The 17,963-nt window shown below is 46.7% G+C and overlaps 1 protein-coding gene across 1 annotated transcript in view; it reads left to right on the top strand.

Moving 5' to 3' along the window:
- ISM1 (isthmin 1) overlaps positions 1-17,963 on the top strand; it is a 74,248-nt gene that overhangs the window by 50,114 nt on the left and 6,171 nt on the right. The window contains exons 3-4 of the mRNA XM_040637978.1: positions 5,821-6,085; positions 14,113-14,256. Of these exons, the coding sequence (XP_040493912.1) occupies positions 5,821-6,085; positions 14,113-14,256 (409 nt within the window). The remainder of the gene's footprint in view (positions 1-5,820; positions 6,086-14,112; positions 14,257-17,963) is intronic.

The following is a 17,963-nucleotide window of genomic DNA, read 5'->3' as shown; positions in this document are numbered from 1 at the left end:
CTCCCCAAATCATGGGTTTCCCCACCGCTGCGAATATCAGGGTTATGGGCAGAATGGATTCGAAATTTCATGGCGCACCAACCCAGAGACTGTGAGAGTGCAGAGCCCACAAGGACTAAGGTACGACCACCTTTCTGTCCACTGCCTGGACGGGCCACCCCACTTCTGCTCTGTACATCCCCACGGCCATTAGCCTTCCGCAGGCAGGAGAGGGGTGAGCAGCCTATGTTTTACCGATCTGATGACCTGTTGGCCCTAAAGAAAAGAAAATTGAGTTGTGTTTCTGGCCTTCTCTTTCTGGAAGATCACAAAGGTCACTCAGAAAGATGTTCGAAGAAAGGATGAAGCACCTGCTATCCCTGAGAGCCACAGCCTAGGCCTGTGTGGAAGTGTGTGTGTGAGTACACAAGCACACACGCTCACACACACACTCACACGCACACACACACAGCCCTGGCCACTGCAGCCCCATGCACCACTGCACTTGAGTAAACCAGTTCCCTGGTGGTCCTTTAAAAGATGAGGTGCTTTCTAAAAGGGGGTGATGGGTTGTGTTGGCAGCCCTTACCCCTTCCTCACGGCACTGCTCTTTTGTTGAAATGCACTGGTTTGACACGGGGCGGTTCAGCCAAGCAGACAGCCCCAGCGATCACCCAGGGCCGTCAAAGCATTTTCTCTTCCTGGGGAGCAGAGCGAAGACAGGTGAAGGGCGCATCAGTGGGTCAGCTTCCGCTGCCAGGGCCCCTGGCCTCGTCGCCCCCCTCCCCTGGCAACCTGCCCCTCGCCCCCACCTAGCTGTCCTTCACTGAAGCCAGGGAGCTGAACAGGAATTTGATACCCTCTCTCTGAACAACACCCCCATCCCCTCCAGTGTCTGAAAGAGTTTCCCACGCTCTAAGACTAGGGTCTGCTGTCCCTCCTGCCAAATAACCCACACCTTTCCAGAGGGACATTGCTGAGCCTGCACAAGGGGTCACATCCCTCCTGGACCTCTTAACTCTGGGGAAGGGAAACCCTTTAACAAGCCCAGCTTTTTGGAGCTTTTTTAAACCCCCCTCCCCACCAAGCCAGGTGGGACTGGCTTAGGGCTATGGAAGTGAGTGAGAAAAAGACAACATAGCACAAATTAGAAAGCAATCGCCTCAAACTCCTGAACCCGATCTCCATATTAAATTTGAAACAATAGTAGAAGTTGGATTTTGTTTAAAAATAAATCAATCAATCACTCAGGAAAGAAAGGAAATTCTCCCAGGACAAGTTAGACTTAAACGTTAGTATTGTTGGCCAGGTTTTTGGTCTGCAGCTGATGGTCAGATAGCAAAGACAAAAGTCTCTGAAATAAACTCATTATTAGGCTTACTGCATCAATTCATTACCACGGTAGCTAGTCACAACCGATTATTCCTCTTTTCTGGATCAAGCCGAGATTAGTATTCGTTTCAACCCATATACTTATTTCTTTTTTTTTTTTTTCCATTGAGGGAGACTTAAAATAGTCACCTACAGGTCTTTATTCCCCTTGAACAGACTTATCTACATGCCATCGGCCCCTTGAGTACCACAAGGTACAATCAGATGGCTTGGCCAGGGCCACAAATGTATGTGCTTCTACTCTTGATTCCCCTCCTCCTTTGTCTCTAAAATACTTTTAAAATGGCAACTCTGGCCAACCAGGAGCCAGGAAATCTCTGTGCCCAAAGCATGGCCCCACACACCTCTGGGGACAAGCCTGTATTGTGGAGATTCTCATGGGGGCATTTTGTCAAGAATATGAATGACAGAGTCCACTGACCTGCACTTGGGATCAGGTGCCGCCACTGAGTTGGCTAGGCTTGGCCACGATAGCTGCCTGCAGGTTACGCGACCTCTCTGTGCCTCAGTTTCCTTGTCTGTAAAGTGGGGGTGATAATACTACCCACAAGTACCTGTTGTGAGAGTGAAGTGAGAGCATCCATGTGAGCACCTCGCAAGAGGGATGACAGGTGAATGGTAAGCTTCCCCACACGGTCAGTGCAGGTTGGTGATGACCGTGGACTGAGATGACAGAGGACACGTGTATAAAATAATCGGGAATCACGAGAACTAGTGTTGAGACCAGCTCTACACCTTCCTTGCTCTTCGCCTCAGGAATGTGAATGCTTCACGCCAGTTTCTGTGCCTGAAATTCAAAACTACCTTGTGGAGAGCAAGCAGTAATGTCGGGGCCCGCACGCTGCAAGTCTCAAAGCATTAACCGCCATTAGCTGGGCTACCACAGTTGTTCTTAGAGCGTCCGTGAGTCTGAGAGGAGGGGTTTCTATATCTCCGTAGTCCATTTGGTGTTCCTTCTGCAGCAATTGTCAAGGAAGGAGGGGTAGCGTAATCTTGGGCCTTTCACCGGAGATTGTTTTCTTGTCCCTGGATGCTCTGTGCTCCTGAGGAAATCACTTCACCTTGGGGCTCCTTCCTGTCTAGGAAATACTGACCCATGCCTACCTAGTCACCATAGCTTTCAAGGCTTAGAGGACCGAGCTAAAAGATTCTAGAAGATTCTCCTGAGCTGAGAAGGTCAAGGCTTCTGTATCCTCAGAGTCATTAGTTGATTAACTGGTAGACTTATCAGATGAAGTGTAAAGAGTTTGTTTCTAATAAATGTCTTAACTATCAAGAGGAGGAAAGAAACTGGTAACATTTCGTAGGATCTTATCCTCATTTCCCAATTTTAGACTGAATTCCCCAAACTGGCACCTATTTTGGACTCTCTCTCTCTTTTTTTTTTTAAATGAAGTTGACAAGATCCTGCCAGAAGTTGGACTTGGGTCTTTTGAAAGAGTTCTCTTGCGTGTACTGTCTTGATTCATGGTATGGAAAAGTCCAGAAGAAATAAATATACTAAGACACCTCAAATATGTGTCTTAACGAAGAGAAAGGATGCTAAGGACTAGCATCGTTATCGGCTTGGAAATCTGTTGTACTCACTCCCACACCTGCAGCTCATCACCTCGATTATTGTTTAAGGCACCTTTATCAACACATTCTTTGATGCTAAAGAACATAGAATGAGAGCAACAGGAAATATAAAACTAATCCCCGCCATCCAAGAAGCTACTGATCATACTCATTAAGTTTCTTTAATTGGATGCCTATAAAATTTCAGGTTCAGGATTAGATTTCTTCTTTTGATATCAGTATGAGATTTCCACATTATTAACCATAGGGAAGGGTGGGTTCTAAGGTTTGTGTGTTTTTTTGTTTTGGGGGGTTTTGTTTTTGTCTTTAATTCAATTGGGGCAGTGGCCAGAAATTAAAGGGGAAAAAGAAACCTCTAAGCTGTTGAGATTTAGTCATCGATATAGTTTTTGGAGTAAATTCCTATTTTGCTACTTATTGCCTGGCCAGGCAACAACTGTATTTTGTTTGGATCTGCACAACGGTTTGGAAAAAGAAATAGTATTGACGGTAATAGCTTAAAACATGAAATTGTTTTTATTCCTGGCTTGGAGAAATTGCAGGGCACGTTTTGCTTAGGCAATCCCTTTGACTCCAGTCTGAATACAAATGGAATACCAAAACTGTTGGGCACGTTCCCCCTTATCTTCTACCCAGAGACTGATTTCATTACCATAATTGCAGGCTTGCCTGGCTCTTGGCAGCTTCTCCCCTCCGAGACCCTTAATAGCCTTACGGATGATTGTTGCAGCTCAGTTGTTCTGTCTGGAGGCAGAGGCGGACGGGACTGCTGAGGAGAAAGGTTATGTCTCCAAAGGCTCAGCCTTGCCCCGTCACTGCCCGGCATGGTTCTGCCCCCGGCCAACTGCGCACTCCTGGGACACTTGTCCTTTCAGAGTGGTGTATGGGTCCCAGTCACTCTCCAGCGACCAGCCATTCCAACAAAACAGCAGTGATATAAGACATTTGATTTCCTTTTTTTCTTTTTGAAAGATTACTAAAAGTTCCGTAATTACTTATAAATATGCAAGGGATGCTTACAAGACTGGAGAACTGTGGTGGCGCGGAATAAAGCCGGTGGTGCCCTTCTAGGCATCCCACTCCGGAAAAAAAGATCCCTTTGGCCGGCTGCAGCCCGAGGACACTCCGGCCATACTCTTGACCTTGTATCTGGACCACACAAGGTCACAGGCCAGGCACGGCATCGGCCCAGCAGCTTCCTTGGAAGGTCAAAGCAAGGAGAATTCAAATCTCCCCATTCCTAGCACATAGGGAGGGGGCTGTCTGTCTCAGGGATGGGCACAAACTGGTGCAAGTTGACCGAGCACACAGCAGCTGTCTCAGACACCAGGTTAGGGCAGAACTGGAAACGCATCTGCCCAGTCCATCGTGCGCTGATTACTCAGAGCACATGTTTCTGATTCATTTGTGCACAGCTCATCCAGGGGGTGTTGCAAGGGCTATGTGATGGCCAAAGGAGCCCAGTGTGTCTTTTATTATATTTTTCAAAGAAGTTTCTCTACGTTGATTGTCTCTCAGAGCCAAGAAACTGCATTCTTCCAGCCCCGTGACTTCAAAACTAGGCTCTGTAAATCCGAGAGCAAGTTCTAACCTTGGCTCTGGGATTCTCTGCTCTGACCCTAAGGGTCGGTTGAGGAGTCTGTACACAGGGTCTGGAGAGGGACTGAGTGAAGTCACAGCTGTAGATCTTGAGGGCCTTGTGCTCACACCTCTACACAAGCTATGGCAGCCAGCCCCCACCAGTCCCTGCAGCCTTCGTGCCCCCCTGCTTGCATGAGGGGGTGGTATTTCTGTGACTTTTTGAGAGGCAGTGTGGCAAAGTTGTTAGGAGCATGGGCTCTGGGGCTACACTAGCCACATCTACCACTTGCCAGCTGTGTGACCTCAAGCAAGTTGTTAACTTCTCTATGAAAAGCTAACCTGTTGCTGTCTAGCAACCAAAACTTAACAGCTTGAAGCCATGACCATTGGATTGCTCACGGTCCTGTGGGCTAGGAATTTGAACAGGGCTCAGCCAGCAGAGTTTGTCTCTGGTCCACATGGTATTGGATGTGGTAACCCAACTGGACTGAAGCATCCAAGATGGCCTCCCTCACATGTCTGGGGCCCTGGAGCTGGCCATTGGCTGAGGTACCTCAGTTCTCCACCAGGTGGCCTCTCCCTTCATGTGGTCTCTATGTGTAGGGCTTCCTTATCTAGTGGTAGGAACATTCCAAGAGAATGAGAATGGAAGCTGCAAGACCTCATAAGGCTTGTCACAGTGTCACTCCTACCATATTCTACTGGACAAAGTAAGTCACAAGACCAAGCCAGAATGAAAGGGAGATGAAATCACTTCTTAATGGGAGGTGTAGCACACACCTTCAAGGATGGGATGAATTGCTGGGGCCATTTTTGCAGATGGTCATCATAGGGACCCATCAGTAGTACCAACCTTATACGGTTGTTATGAGGATTCAATAAATTAATATATGTAAAAGGCATTTAAAACACTGCCTGCTACAGACTTAGAACTCCATAAGTGTTCGGTTTTATTATAATTACTCTTGTGTCACCTCAGGAACACATGCAGTACATGTTTACTCCTTGAATTAAAGACCTCCCAGCAATGTAGTCATCAGCAAATCAGGAACCCCAGTGATGACCTGTATCCTCCCAGCCTGAGGCCCATGTATGTCAGTCCTATCTGGACATGGGGTCCACTGGGCCATCTCTGGGTGTTTTCCATCCTATATCACCATGTGGTCTCAGTATTCCTCTATGAGGGACACATCCATCATTTCCCTCTGCTTTCTTAGACTTTCTTCCAAGGCTACCTAGTTTGCAGGCTGTAGACCCCTCATTGACTCTGGCCTGTTCTGAATTCTTCAGGTCACCATAGAGGTGGTGGACGGTCCTGACTCTGAAGCAGATAAAGATCAGCATCCAGAGAATAAGCCCAGCTGGTCAGTCCCATCCCCCGACTGGAGGGCCTGGTGGCAGAGGTCCTTGTCCTTGACGAGGGCCAACAGCGGGGACCAAGACTATAAGTACGACAGTACCTCAGATGACAGCAACTTCCTCAACCCCCCCAGGGGGTGGGACCGTCCAGCCCCAGGCCACCGGACTTTTGAAACCAAAGAGCAGCCAGAATATGGTGAGTTTACCACCCAGCGATATAAAATTGGTGGGGAGAATAAATGAGGATGATGAGACCTAATGGACATGGAGCCAAGCAAAACCCAGTTTACAGTATGTGGTTTTGGGTCTTCTGTGAGACATACCTCATAAAGACTTTGTTCCACAGAAGCCCCAAGGAGGCACCAGCAGCCACATTTTTCTGGAAAGACTATAATTTTTAAATCATACCAATTATCCTATGAGATAATTTTTTTTTTTAGTTAGGGGTCTTTGAGGTTCTGCCCCCCCCATTTTAGTTTTATTTCTAAAAATGAAGAAATTGCCAAATTAACTTCCTTGTACATTTTACTGTAAAAATTCATACTGAAAATCAGTTTAGTCAAAAGAGATGTGTCCAGCTGCTTCTTCTGAGCAGGCAGCCATGTTTGACATTGGCAGTGAAGCAGCCCTTGGGGACCCACAGGAACGTGTGCTTCATGGGTTGTCAAAGGAAGGCTTCCCCAATAATAAATTTCAAGATGCCAAGTTGGGACTTCTAGTTTCCCCTGTTTTTAGAGTAGGAAAGGGGAGGTAACAGGCATCTTACAAATTCAGTGATTTAAATAATAAAATCCTTCTTCACTTGAGTTGGGGTGGGAGACAGAGTCGGGGAAACTCAGCTCCACTCGGTCATTCAGGGATCCAGGCTCCTTCTCTCCTAGAGCTCCGCCAGCTGCCAGGGCCTGAGTTACGCACAGGATGCTCTGCATCTGGCTGGCAGCCAAGGAGACAGACAGGTGGAGCCTGGAAAAGGCACAAGCTCTTAACCACCTCAGGCTGGAGACGATACACGTTGTATCTGCTCAGACTCTATTGGTGACACCTGGTCATGTGGCCCCACCTGGATGCAAAGGGAGCCGGGAAACACATCCTGGGTGTGTGAGAAGAGGGAAGAGACCTGGCAAGGCTTCATGGGGAATCAGGCAGCCTACCTTGTGTTACAAGAATATCTGAGGTAGGGGCGCCTGGGTGGCACAGCGGTTAAGCGTCTGCCTTCGGCTCAGGGCATGATCCCGGCGTTACGGGATCGAGCCCCACATCAGGCTCCTCCGCTGTGAGCCTGCTTCTTCCTCTCCCACTTCCCCTCCTTGTGTTCCCTCTCTCGCTGGCTGTCTCTATCTCTGTCGAATAAATAAATAAAATCTTAAAAAAAAAAAAAAAGAATATCTGAGGTCATCCACATGCCTCCATCATGATGGTGTTCTTCGGGGCTTCACCACCAGCAGCCTCAGGAACAAATGCTATATGACGGGAATGACTTGTCCCGCACCACTCTACTCTCACCCTTACCTCCATTTCTCAGTAGAAAGACCAGCTGTATATTGGAGAATCCTTTCTGCCACTAATAGATGATACCAGGCAACTTTCAAAACAGGAAGACCTTTTTTTTTTTTCAAGATTTTTTAAATTTTATTTATTTATTTGACAGAGAGACAGCCAGCGAGAGAGGGAACACAAGCAGGGGGAGTGGGAGAGGAAGAAGCAGGCTCCCAGTGGAGGAGCCTGATGTGGGGCTCGATCCCAGAACGCTGGGATCACGCCCTGAGCCGAAGGCAGACACTTAACCGCTGTGCCACCCAGGCGCCCCAGGAAGGCCTTTTTTTAAGAGCATGCCTGTGGCTGGCACTGGGCTGGGCTCTGGGAATCCAACAGTTAGAAAGACACAGGCCTTCCCTAAAGAGGATCTCACCTTTCTGTGGACAAGGGAGAGAAGTTGAGTGATGGAGGAAAACAGTGCCATGGTAGAGATACATATCAGATGCTAGGGGAGCAGAAAGAGAACTCCCACACTCCTCCCAGCCAGGAGGCTTGTAAAACCTCCCCTTTCCCAGAAGAAGTCCAGTTTATCTGCTTTCCAAAAGAAAGGACTAGGGATGATGGCCAGCATTTAGGTAGCACTTCCCATGCAGTAGTCCCTCTTCATGGCATCTCACATACACTAGCTTATTTAATCAGCTCTCTGAGGCAGGTACCCCATTTTACAGATGGGAAAACTGAAGCCTAGAGAAGTGAAGCAACTTGACCTTAAGGGTCAAGTCCTAGGTTTCATCTCAGGCAATCTGAGCCCAGAGTCTGTTCTCTTAACCACTTTGTTATTCTGCCTCTCTGGGGAACAACAACAACAAAATAGCACATTCTTGAAGACAGTAGAGTGGTTCTAGAAATGCATGCTTAACTTGGAAGACAGAAATGGGAGGGAAAGCAAGAGAAACCCAGAGGATATCTGGTGCCAGTCTGACATGTCGCAGGTTTCTGGCTTACCCTGTTTGCCCAGCACACAGGGGACATTGTTTTGAAGAATGGCACTCAGACCCTCCCCATCAGAATCCCTTGATTGCATAATTAAAGTTATCAATCCTGGCCTCAGCCCCTTCCTTCTATACCAGTGGTCCTCAAGGCATGAACCCCAAATCAACTGCATCAGCATGGCCTGAGACTGTGACAGGAATGCAAACTTTCAGGCCCCAATCCCAGGCCTATTGAATCAGACACTCGGGGAGGCATCCCCCAAATCTGGGACTCTGGTGCACTGAGCACCACTATTCCAGAGCAACGGTCCTCAGCCTTGGTTGCTCCTTATACTCACCTGAGCAAGTTTTTGAAGTCCCAGTGCCCAGACTTCTCTTCAGACGAGTTACATTGGGATCTCTGGGGGCGCAGCCCAAGCGTCAGGTTTTAAGGGCTTGTGAGTGCCTCCAGCGTGCAGCCCAGCTTGAGAGATGCCGCTGTCCTACTGAGCTAGAATGTCCAGGAGTGAGACCTGGAGTTGGTCGTTCTTCGCTTTTTTGTTCCTTTCTTTTTGCAACCAAAGTCACCTGGTGGTTCTCGAGCTCATCCAAGTCTGAAGACCGTGACTAGAAACAACTTTTGCCTCTAAAGCCCTTAGAGAATGCACTCTGAATCATAAACACGAAGAGCATCACCCGTTTCAATCTTGAGGGTAGAATTTACTTCTCCTAGGACAGTTACTTTGGCTGCCTGAGTCACCTTCACCCGCGCTTTCTAGCCCTAGAATACCTGTGACGTGTCTTGGGTCTGGATCCGACAGCAGCCCTGGGCCATGGAGAAACTCCCATCTTTTACGGTTTGGGAGTACCTCTTAGGAACTTCCTCATCATTGGAGTAGGTATCAGGATGGCTACTTTATAAGGAAAATCTTGTCCCTTAAATACCCCTACAGGAATGCTTCTCAGGAACGCAAATAACCTGGGGGCCTTTTCAAACGCAGCTTCTGATGCCGTGGATGAGGCTGGCACTGCTGGTCCTCGGACCGCACTTTGAGAAGCAAGACTCCGTGTGGCAGATGCTCAGTAGTGTGCAAGCTGAATGAATGATCACTGCTTCTCTGACCGGCTCACGAGGAGCATATGATTTCCAGAACTCTGTGCAGCATCAGATGAGCTGAATGCTTTTTTTTTTCAATCAACAAGCAGCTATTAAGCAGTTTCTAAGTATTTGTCCCGGTGTTGGGTGCTGGGAAGGTTACAGGGAGAGAACAAGTGGCTGGGGAGGGTGAGTTCCCTGCGGTGGCAAACCCCTTGACCCTCCGAGCGGAAGTGTGCGCGGCCTTGTCGGAAGTGCACTAAAACGGCCCAAGAACTGGTCTTTGTGGAGGATGTCGATCTCAGACTTTTAAAAGGTAGGATCTTTAGTAAGAATTTAAATGTTTGTGGCCAACGAGTACTTCGAAAAAACCTAGGTGAAAAAAAAAAAAAGAGTAGAATGGCATCCTTAGAATACATTATGAAACAGCTAGGCCTGCTGGGTGGAAGTTAGCTAGACCTCCTGGGTGACTGTGGAAACGTGATGTGGCCACCAGCTGGCTGCGCTTGGGGCTGTATTTGAGATGCTACATTTGAAATGCCTTCTGTAGAGATACTTAAGGTGCCATCAAGGTACAAAGAATGAGTCCAAAGAAATATTTTTCTGTCGAATAGTAGTACCCCATTCCCAGAATTGCTCTGAATAACCCGGACAATGAAATCAGATAGGCATTGCTTACTGTAACCTGGGTTTGGGACTCTGTTCTTTACAATTCTCTGACTGGTCACAGGCCCATTTTAATAGAGTTCACAGTGATCTTTGTCAAGGCTTTTTCTTTGTAATATTGAGTTATGGCCACATAAGTGGGTGTCTTAAAAAAGAGAGGCCGACATGGGCCGGAATTCAGGCTGCAGGAGTACCAGGATATAGAACGGCATACGACAGGAGCAGAGAGACCTCACATCTCATCCCAGCTCTGCCAGGTTTGGGCTGTGTGACCTTAGGCAAGACCCTTAACCTCTCTGAGCCTCAGTTCCCTTATCCATAAAAGGAGCATGTTTCCACCTACCCGCAGGATTATTATAGGAGTTTAATCAGTATGTTTAGACAGAGAAGCTGGTTAAAGCAGGCCCTCAATAATTGGAAGCCACTCTCATCTACGATTAGTGGTGGAGGCTTGCCCATGACCAAGTCAAGACCCAAATCACTCCAGTTGCCCAGACACTGTAACTGACCCACAGAACTCTAGTGCCCTGAAACTGCTTAATCACTACTTGAAAATTTCCAATGACATGCCTTGAAACCCAGCTCTCAGCCCAGGACACTGCGGATTGTTTTCTTCCCTCCCTGAGCTCTTTGATGTCACAGGGACTGGTTTTTACTGTCGTTGTTGTCCTCTTAGCAATTGCTGCTGTTCACATTCATTTTCTGCTCTGAGCGATGTTTCCTGGCAGGTGAGCAAATGAGAACAGGCTTGTTTCATTAAAGCAGAATGGAATACTGCCCTCAAAGCCTTCTGTCCTTCGCACACATTAAACAAATAGAGATTCCCCAAGAGGAGGGTCTTTCCTGGGACATTCATCTGAGATGGTTTGCTCTAGAGCCTTCAGGGTGGTGAGCTGAGATACATCCTTTGTCCTAGGAGGTGGCTTCCTTTCTTCGCTAGCCTAATAGAAATGATTAGCCACGTGGCTACGGAACGATTGTGCCTGACTTTGGGGGACCACGTTTTAAGTTTGGAAGATCAATGGCTTTGTGAGCATTTAAAATAAAAACATGAAGAAAGTCACTTACTGGGATAATAAACCCTTCATTGTTTCAGAGTCCACTAGCCATCTAGAAAGCATATTTTAGGGAGAATGTTATGGTATATTTGTAATAGTTAACTTTTGCTGCTTAAGAAAACACCCCCAAAGTTTAGTGGCTTAAAAGAACAAATGGGTTCTCTCTTAAGAATCTGCAGTTTGCCTGGACTGTTCAGCTCTAGGCTGGCTTGGCTGGGGCTGGGTGGTCTAGGATGGCTTCCCTCAGCCCTGGGGCCCTAGCTGGACCACTGCACATCCTGAGGGGGCTGGCTGGGGTCTCTCTCTGTCACCCTCCAGGTGGCCAGCCCAGGCTCCTCACATAGTGATGGAGGAGTTCTCTACAGCAAGAGGGCAAACCCTAATGCACGAGCACTTTTCCAGGCTCTGTTTGCATAATATTTGCTATTTTCCCATTGGCCAAAGCAAGTCACATGGCCCAGGCTAGGGTCAGCAGGAGAGGAGAGAAACCGAAGGGTAGAAATGGGGAGAGGAATTATGGAAGTCATTTTTCAGATAATCCAACGCAGTACTAATATTCAGTAATTTAGATGCAAGAGACCAAAAGCAGAAATTACCTTGTGCAAAGATTCTGATATAAGCCTCATGGCAGGTTTAATGCTGAAATCTCAAAGTTCAAGGATATTTCCCCAAATTATCTCTCTATATTACTGCAACAGGAAGGAAAGGTTGCAAGAGATTTCTAGACAGTTGAGGTCCCATTGCTTCTGCTGAGCCAGGCAGAAGCACCACTTGGCATTATTGGATTATGTACCCACCATATCAGTGACAGGAACTCTACCGATGTGATTTAATATACTTATTCTGACTGGCCCACTGCCCCCTTTATGAGTCTAATGACAATACAGTCTTTATTTGTGACTTTTTGTTGTTTTTGTTCCCTTCCACAAAGCTGGTCTTGGTGGTACGCATAGGATGTGGTGAGTGTGTTCACATGTGCGTATTACCCACTGCACCCGAATGCTCCCCCTGAATCTCATGATTGTTCTAGGCATAGCTAGGGTGTTCTTGGGGAGATTACCAAGAGCTACCAGACCACAGGGCTTTTGGAGGAAGCAGCAACTGCCCCTACCAAGGCAGTTTCTCCCTCTGGAAGCAGCTTGTCTCTCCAATTCTACGTGTTGATGCCTAGTAAGAGATGGGAGAGATGGAGAGGCTCACAGTGGGGAAACGGGCCCAACTCCTTCACACGAGACAGTAGTTTCAAACATCTGGTTTGGCTGTGTTGCTGGAAAACCATTTCTTAGAAGAAGATCAAAATATAAAAAGATTCCTTTTGGGGAGAGAGGAGAAATGGATGGGGGCTCTGGGGGCAGGCAAGGTGTGGGCAAACTCTCTGCTCTGGGTTAGGGATGAGGACACAAACATGAACAACACCCCCCGCCCCAACTCCGTTTAATGGGCTGAGGAGACTCAGCGGCCCCGTGTTTGCCTGAGGAGTGTTCAGAGCGAGTACCATGTAAACAACAGCCTGGGAGGCTGGCACAGAGCCCGCACTGCAGGTAGAAACATGTGTGGACTGCATTCCTGCCGGGCCTACATAGTAACGATCACCACGACCTGTTATGAACCAAGAGGACCCCTTCCCAGCAAAGCGCATGCCTGTAGCCCCAAGCTTGGACCTGGCAGAGGTCCCGAGGCTCTAGGAAGAGCTGGGTGAACCAGAAGAAATTATTACAGAGTAGAGATGCTGCAGAGGGAGTCATGCTGTAGAGATCAAGGCTCAGCACTAGGACCCAAACTTTCCTTTCTGTTATCCTTATGACCTTGGGTAAGTCCCCCCCACCCAGTTGCTCTAGGACTTAGTTTTGTTTTTTTTGTTTTTTTTTTACTTCTAAAAATAGAAACCCCTCCCACTCCCAGGTCCCCCTAGTTTGGTCTACTTCTCCTTTTATCCATACCATTTATTAGCTTCTAATATACTGTATAACGTACTCATTTTTTGTTTATTAATTATTGCCTGACTCTTCTAACTAAAATATTAGTTCCACCAGGACAAAAATCTTTGAAAGTTTTATTTAATGATATTTCCCATATACCTAGAATTATGCCTGGCATACAACAGGGGCTCAATAAATATGCATTGGCTAGATATTAAGTGATGACCTTGAAGGATCATTTCTAGCTTTACCATTATGTAGCGGTTATATACTGCTGTGTAACAAACCATCCCAAAATTCGGTGACTGAAAACAACAGCAGTTTATTATTTCTCATGATTCCGTGGCTTAGGAGTTCCGGCAGGGTCCCACAAGGTAGTTGCTCTGTTCATCGTGGCATCTGCTCTTTTCAGCTGTCCACTGGGAAGGGCTGGAAGGTTCAACAAGGCTTCGCTCATGTGTGCAGTATCTTGCAGCCCCTCATGTGGACTGCACATGGTAGTCTTCCACGTGGTAGCCCATAATTTACAGGTTTAGCCTCAGCTTCGTTCACAGTGACTGGAGTGCCCAGAATAAAAGTCAGAATCTGCCAGGCCCCTGGGGCTGAAGTCAGCTCAGATTTTAGGGAGGGGGAAATAAGCTCTTTCTCGCTCTCGCTCTTGCTCTCACGCTCTCAATGAATGTGTGTATGGGGAGGGAAGGAAGGGATGGTGGTCATCTTTGGAAACTACCTACCATAGTATTCCATGATCCCATACTTTAGAAATGGGTGCATTCCCAATAAGCACTTACTGAGCGCCTCCTAGGGGTCAGGCCCTGGCCACGTGCGGACCACCACAGTGCTCAAAACTTCAGCCAGAGTCCCTGCTTTTACGAAGCTAATCCCTAAAATGAACTCTGGATCCACAAGCCTTCTGGTCCCCTCCAACAGTGAGAACGAAGGAAGAAGACATCTATCTGGCAGGCTGCCTGACAAGGGGGATTTGGGGACTCTTTGGGCGAGGCTGGTGGCTGACTGTATCCCTGGCTTCCTTCCAGATTCCACGGATGGTGAGGGCGACTGGAGTCTCTGGTCCGTCTGCAGTGTCACCTGTGGGAACGGCAACCAGAAACGGACCAGGTCTTGTGGCTACGCATGTACCGCAACAGAATCTAGGACATGTGACCGTCCAAACTGTCCAGGTGGGTTTATGCAGGAAGTGGCTCCAAGTTCAAGGGTAGTTTTTCATTTATATTAAGACCTCAGAGAAAATGACTTTTTAAAGGACAACCATTTCCCTAATAAGAATTCTGACCAGACTGCAACAACAAGAGATGAGTAATGAGCTGAATGGATGAAAAGATGGGTTTTCTGAGTCTCACGCCCAATTACAACAGCCATGACGCAGAACCCAATGGCACAGTGTACTTGTTTAATTTAAAGGAGGGACTCTGGTTAACTTGGGCCTTTGATGTGGGATTTGTTGTTCCTTGAAGAGACACACACACAGAGACATTCATGGTCTGAGAAGGAAGCCAGGACGAGAGGTTTTGCAGACACATACAGGAAAACCATGCAGGTAGCCCTGTCGATGAGGCATGAGAGTTGCTGAAGGCTTCATGGGAGGAAACTGAGGAAACGTGGCAGTTAATTATTACTTTTTTTTAAAGATGCATTTATTTACGTGAGAAAGAGAGAAAGCAAATGGGGGGAGGCAGAGGGAGACAGAGAATCCGGAAGCAGACCCCCTGTTGTGTTCAATCCTCGGACCCTGAGACCCTGACCTGAGCTGAAATCAAGAGTCAACTGCTTAACAGACTGAGCCACCCAGGCGCCCCCAGTTAATTATTACTTTAAACTGCATTGTCAGTGTTTTAAAAACGAAACTAATTGTAAACTTGGTGAAAGGCCATATTAGGGGTAAAAAAAATTAATTGTGTCTGTCTGTAGCAATTGGGTGTCAAAGTGTGGCCTGTTTTTATATGGCATACCCACTTTTAAAGGGTCAAGAAAAAGGAAACAAGGAGGAAAAGAAAGAAGCGGAGGAAAAGGAGGAGATGCAAGCGGAGGAAAAGGAGAAATATGCAACCAAGACCACATGTGACTCACAAAGCCTAAAATATTTACTCTCTGACCATTTACAAAACAATTTACCAACTCCTGTCTGTGGTTTTGCATTTACTTGTGTTCCCAGGGCCAGGTAGGATACCAGCTCAGAATAAGGTCTCACGTTCTTCCAACAAACTGCACATTCTGAATGGCTTCATCTGAAAGGTATTTCAGAGACAGAAAGTTTGATCCCTACACACCCAAACTTTCCTTTTTTTTTTTTTTTTAATTTAAATTCAACTAGCCAACATATAGGACATCATTAGTTTCTGACGTAGTGTTCAGTGATTCGTCAGTTGCATGTAACACCCAGTGCTCATCACACCACATGCCCTCCTTAATACCCATCATCTGGTTACCCCATCCCTGCACCCACCTTCCCTCCGGCAACTCTCAGTTTGTTTCCTAGAGTTAAGAGTCCCTCATGATTTTTCTCCCTCTCTGATTTCTTCCCATTCAATTTTCCCTCCCTTCCCCTATTCCTTATATTCCACATATGAGTAAAACCATATGATAATTGTCTTTCTCTGATTGACTTATTTCACTTAATATAATACCCTCCAGTTCCATCCATGTCAATGTAAATGGTAGGTATTCATCCTTTCTGATGGCTGAGTAATATTCCATTGTATATATGAACCACATCTTCTTTATCCATTCATCTGTTGAAGGACATCTCAGCTCCTTCCACAGTTTGGCTATTGTGGATGTTGCTGCTATGAACACTGGGGTGCATGTGTCCCTTCTTTTCACTATGTCTGTATCTTTGGGGTAAATACCCAGTAGTGCAATTGCTGGGTTGTAGGGTAGCTCTATTTTTAACATCTTGAGGAAACTCCATACTGTTTTCCCGAGTGGCTGTACCAGCTTGCATTCCCACCAACAGTGGAAGAGGGATCCCCTTTCTCCAGCTCCTCACCAACATTTGTTGTTTCCTGTCTTGTTAATTTTAGCCATTCTAACTGGCGTAAGGTGTTATCTCATTGTGGTTTTGATTTGTATTTCCCTGATGCCAAGTGATGTGAAGCATTTTTTCATGTGTCTGTTGGCCATCTGTATGTCTTCTTTGGAGAAATGTCTGTTCATGTCTTCTGTCCATTTCTTGACTGGGTTATTTGTTTTTTGGATGTTGAGGTTGATACAGACTTCCTTTTACTTTTGATTTTTTTTTTTTTTTTTGAGCGAGAGAGTGCAAGCGAGTGGAGGAACAGAGGGTGAGAGAGAGAATCCCAAGCAGGCTCGGTACTCAATGCAAAGCCCGATGCAGGGGCTCGATCTCATGACTCTCAGATCATGACCTGAGCCAAAATCAGGAATCCGGCACATAAAACTGAGCCACCCAGATACCCCCAGACTTCCTCTTTCTACTCCTAGAACTCAGTTTTCAGGCCATAAGGCTGAGATTTGAAACAAAAAAGAAGTGGAAGTGGGCGCCTGGGTGGCTCAGTCGGTTAAACAATTGCCTTCGGCTCAGGTCATGATGCCTGGGTCCTGGGATTGACCCCTGCATCAGGCTCTCTGCTCCCTTCTCCCTCTGACCCTCTCCCCTCTCATGCTCTCTCTCTCTCTCTCTCTCTCTCTCTCAAATAAATAAATAAAATCTTAAAAAAAAAAAAAGAAAGAAATGGAAGAGCAAAGGGGTTTCCGAGGGGAGAGAGGAAGGATCAGATTGGGCATGCATACGTAGGCAAAGCAGCGTATGTAGAAAATGGGGCTAAAATTTAACAAGAGGCTGTTCTGGCTCTATGTCAGCCATGCAGGTGGATTTCAGAAAGTGGAACAACCATCAGGATGCTTTTCCTGATCTTTCTCATGCTCATTATAATGAAGCGGAATTGGAAGTCTGATGTGATGGGATTTAGCTAGGTGGTAATAAACCCATAAATAATAATAAGATAGAGGGAGGAAGAGGAGGAAGACAGGGAGACAATAAAGAAGGAAGACAAAGAGAGTATGAAGAAGACAAAGAAGAAAAAAGGTGATAATGAAGATCATGGAGAATAGGATTTTTTGAGGATTTAAGTATCAAGCAAATTTCTAACGTCTTCATGTACCTCATGTCATTGAATCCTTGTAATAGCCTCAGGAAGTGGGTGTTTATCACTGTACCCACTCGACAGCTGTAGGAACAGGCACAGGGTTAACTTTACGAGTCACACAAGCAGCAAGAGATCAATCTGGAACCTGAATTCAGGCAGTCTGATTCCAGAGTCCATGTTCTTAACCATTAAACACTTCCACTGCCACCAGGAGGAAGGATATGGGGCTCAGCCCCTCATGGATACTGACAGCATTTAGTGTCGGGCCTTGGGGGCTTGCCTGTTGTTTTCGTTTCCCGAGCTGGTACCCAGATCCAAGTCTACCACCCAGCGACCGCCATTTTGAATGTTTCTCTGCCACCATTTTGAATGTTTCCTACTCATTTTCTCTCATCACCTACAGCAGTGTGCCCAGCACCCCTGCTCACATGTTTTCTTCTCTCCTGACTCTGCCCTTCTTCCATCCTTTCTGCCTCTCTCTTCCTGGGCCTTCCAATTTTTTTCAGGGCTCCTTTGAACATGAAGGAATTTAGTTTTTTTGTTTTTTGTTTGTTTGTTTGTTTGTTACAGGATCTCTTTTTTTATTTGGTTTGTTGATTCTCAGCCTTACTGGAAAGAGTCATGGAGCAGGCAATCTCCCTGGCCTGGCAGTGATTAGACTATAAAAGTTTGTCCCCTAGGTCAACCCTACAAATAAGTTCAAGGAGTCTCACATAAAATCAGAGAGAGCCCCTTAAAGGAAATCAAGTCATGCCTCTCAG

This window comes from Ursus maritimus, unplaced genomic scaffold (genome assembly GCF_017311325.1).
Source record: "Ursus maritimus isolate PB19 unplaced genomic scaffold, ASM1731132v1 scaffold_22, whole genome shotgun sequence".
Lineage (NCBI taxonomy): Eukaryota > Metazoa > Chordata > Mammalia > Carnivora > Ursidae > Ursus > Ursus maritimus.
This window is presented reverse-complemented; position numbering and strand designations above follow the sequence as displayed.